Genomic DNA, 3,901 nt, shown 5'->3' on the forward strand with positions numbered 1-3,901 from the left:
AAACAACATATATTATAAAAGCAACATTTATTAAGAGCAAAATATATATATATATAAAAGATATATAAAAATGTATATATTTGGTCTATTAACAGTCAAAGAAATGTATCAATACCGTAAGTTTACAAGTTCCAAAGTGACATCTGAAAATTGCTGGTTTTGTGTGATCGACAGTCTACATGTATAAAAGAGGAAAAGAACTGAGACAAGATGCAGGAACCAGAAAGTTATGGAATACTTTCATTATCAATCATCATTAGTAATGTGTTAATTTCCTTTCCAAAGTCGTGCTGTCCTTGATCCTTCAGGAGGATCTTAAAAATAAGCATACATCTGAACACATAGATAAAGATTTTAGTTTAAAGTTTTAATTCACAAGCAGTCATTGATCCAACAAGAATCTTCCACCACTTTGGAGCATGTACTCAACTCGTCTTTGTCCAGTATGACTGATTTCCTGCTCAAATATCATCAATATATTGTTTTTATTCATTTTAATCTCTATAGATGCTCTGAAAGACACACTGGGCTTGCAGCTGGTCGGCCCTTTTGAAATTCTGGCAGGCGCTCACAAAACCTCCAAGAATCCTCAGCCCAACTTCCACCTTCACTGGAGGTATTTTTATGACCCACCAGAGTTTCAGACCATCCTCCTGGGGAGTGAGGACAGTCAGCATCACATCGGGTACTACAGGTATGTAGAACACACAACTTATTGCTCTCTGCAGTTGTTAAGATGCTGAGCCAGTGTAAGTGCTTTATTACAATGCTGTAACGTTTCCTAGTGACCCTAGCCTACTAACTGTAACTTTCCAAAAATCCACCAGAGATACTCCAGACTCCCTTCCTTCGTTTGTCGCGGAAAATGAAGCCAAGAAAGGCTACGCTATCACACAGATGGGAGACAACGTGTTTGCTGCTGTCCTGTGAGTACTTAAGACCACATAGTCACCAAACATGAACTTGTGATTACTTTCAGCTGTCTGGTTAGGAAAGAAAGAAAAAATGTTAAATAATAATCACACAATATGACTTGTAGAGGGAATCCATCTGGTATTGGTTGTTGTGTTTAAATTTTGTAGTATATGATCAAACTACAACAAGTTGAGTACAGGGATACTGCATTTAATGCTTGCTTAGATCAGTGACCAAAAAAAGTTCCTCCCTATTATTATGATAATCGGCGTTATTGTGTGTCTTCACATAACTGAACACGACTTCTTTCTCCTTCCCTGCATGTCACATCACCTACTGTTGCTCCCCTCCCATCAGGCTGTATCTGTTGAAGAGGAGGAAAGAGAGGGGCAGTAAGAAAGCAGGGGGAGAAGCTTTGGAAAGCTTGGAGACGCAGCTAAGAGACAGGGCAGAGTTGCTGGGCTTGTCTCTAGAGCAGAAGACCAAAGGCATGAAGCAGAGGGACAAGAAGGTAACTTACACAATGGCGCAAACAGTGGTTCTTATCTAAAGTCGATTTGTTCATAACTCTCCTAATTTCTACCTCATGTGTTCCTTTGTCCCTAGGGTTGCAAATTCAAACCACTACAATGTATCAATTCAGTACTATGTACAGATTTAACATCTACATCTACAAGGAAACATGTGGAATAGAGTCTATATTGGTTTTAAGGAACCTCCATGGTACAATATAAACTGTATTGGACACATTGCCAACCCCACCACATCAAAAAAAAATCATTTGACAAAATGTTGGTAAATAATTTGGTTAAAAGTAGTTGTGGTCATATATTACAAAACAAAAATGTGTACCAAATTGTGCTCCAAGTTGACACTAGTAGGTAATGGGAAACCTCTTGCTACATTATAGGTGGTCACCAAGACGTTCCACGGTGCCGGCATCGTTGTACCTGTAGACAAGAATGATGTAGGATACAGAGAACTACCAGAAACAGATGGTGAGCTTATAAACCGTGTATTTATCGTAATCCCTTTGTTCACGGCTTTGCCACTTTTCTCATCTGATTCCTTCCCCCAGATTGAAACAAATTTTTGATATGAGCTCATTTGTTTCTGTAGACTCGTAATGTATTTTCTCATTACGAAAAAAACATTGAATTACAATGAGCCTGTTGTGTTATAAATGTATTAAAATCCAATTGTGTATAAACTAGGAGTGATGGCTTTGATATTTATTTTTCCTTTTTATCCAGCTGGTCTCAAAAAGATTTGCAAGGCAATCGCTGAAGCCCGGAACGATGAAGAGCGCGTCAAAGCCTTTGGACCTATTCAGGAGATGATCACGTTTGTTCAGTTTGCCAACGATGAGTGTGATTACGGCATGGGTTATGAGCTAGGAATAGACCTCTTCTGTTATGGATCCCATGTGAGTGTCATAAAGTGGTGCATAAAAGCCCTTCAACACTCACACTCAGATTTGACTTTATTACACCCACTGTTTTTCTAAACCCTGGTCATTTTCTTAAATATACTGCATTAAACCAAATACATGTTTTGGTGAATGAATTGAATGGCTCCAAATTTGTATTCATGTTTGGGATTTACAAGCCCAAACGTTTTGGAACCACTGAAAGGAATGCATTATTAATCTTTGGCTTCCTCACTCTTCCCAGTATTTCCACAAGGTTATCAAGCAACTCCTGCCCATGGCCTACAGTTTGCTGAAAAGGAATTTGTTTGGGGAAATTCTGGAGGCCCACCTCTCCAGTCGCAGCCATGACGACCTGGACCAGTTCTCTGCACAATAAAAGAAATAATAAAAAAAGACTCAGAAGTACACTTAAGTTCTAGCTCTTATAAGCTTTTCTCCACCATTTGTCCTTGTCCCCTGTTGTTTGTCCATTGTTATTGTTTCTTGGTGGTTTTGGTGCTGCTGTCATTGATTGGAACCAGTTCAATGATATCTTGTTTGTAAAAGGTAGATGTCTAATAAAGTATTTTTATATATTTACCCGTCCAATTTTTGTATCCATTGTGATCTCAATGAATCATTAAAGTCATGAGTATATTGCCATTGTTTATACATAACCTTGCACTTTTAGATAATCAAGGCAGGATATATTTTACAATTACTGAACCAATGCCATAATAAGTAATCTTATAAAGCATGGACAGGGTTGGGTTTTAAGTGCATTACCATGCAGTGGATACAGAGGGCAGTGTTGCATATACAAAAATTAGTGAAATATGTATCCCTGAGTCATCATGTCCCATTAAGATCAATTCAGCAGTTAGCAATTATTCCCACCGATGGGTAAGAGCTTTACAAGGAACAACATTCAGCTTGTGGCTATAGATTCTACAGTCCTGTATTCAGTCTCTCTGAACTGGTTACTATTGATATGGGACTTAAATATGGTCATGCTGTATAAAAAAAAAAAATCGCAATAACAGAATAAGCGGTGAGTTACAGCATACAGGAAACAACAGAGCCCTCAGGAACATCACCAGATTAACCAGTGCAGTACACAACTCACCATAGATATTCCCAGATTTTGATATAAAAACTACATCATTTTGGAAAATCAATATGAACTAAAATAATAAAGATATAATAAACAGTCTGACACAGGCCACAAGATTACATAATAATAGAGGAGCCAGTTGATATTGTACTTGAGTGGCACAACTGTGTAAGGTACCATCAAATAAGCAACTGGCACACAGTGAACTGAGAGCTTTTGGCCCCTGAAGTTCCTGGCCACTGGGTAGTTCCCTACTTTGCCTGGTTGGTTATCCAGCCTTCTTCAGGAAGTTTTTGGGGGTAACAAGTAAAATCCTGAGCTGGGATCATCTAGGGCAAGTACTGCTAATTGTTATATTTTAAAATATAAGATAAAACAAACCTTTACTGGTTCCCATAGTGGAAAATTAAGGTGCTGCAGCAGCACATTGACAGAAATAAGTACATATAAATAAAGATAAA

General features: G+C 38.1%; 1 protein-coding gene across 1 annotated transcript in view; it reads left to right on the top strand.

The window, feature by feature from the left end:
• LOC118327648 (histone PARylation factor 1) overlaps positions 1–2,932 on the top strand; it is a 5,169-nt gene extending 2,237 nt beyond the window's left edge. Inside the window, 6 exon segments of the mRNA XM_035661080.1 lie at positions 508–694; positions 828–926; positions 1,273–1,426; positions 1,826–1,913; positions 2,169–2,341; positions 2,589–2,932. Coding sequence (XP_035516973.1) covers positions 508–694; positions 828–926; positions 1,273–1,426; positions 1,826–1,913; positions 2,169–2,341; positions 2,589–2,723 — 836 coding nt within the window. The 3' untranslated portion in view covers positions 2,724–2,932.
• The last annotated feature ends 969 nt before the right edge of the window (positions 2,933–3,901 follow it).

Source organism: Morone saxatilis, unplaced genomic scaffold, assembly GCF_004916995.1.
Source record: "Morone saxatilis isolate NCDOM2014 unplaced genomic scaffold, NCSU_SB_2.0 Contig17, whole genome shotgun sequence".
In the NCBI taxonomy this organism is placed as follows: Eukaryota; Metazoa; Chordata; class Actinopteri; family Moronidae; genus Morone; species Morone saxatilis.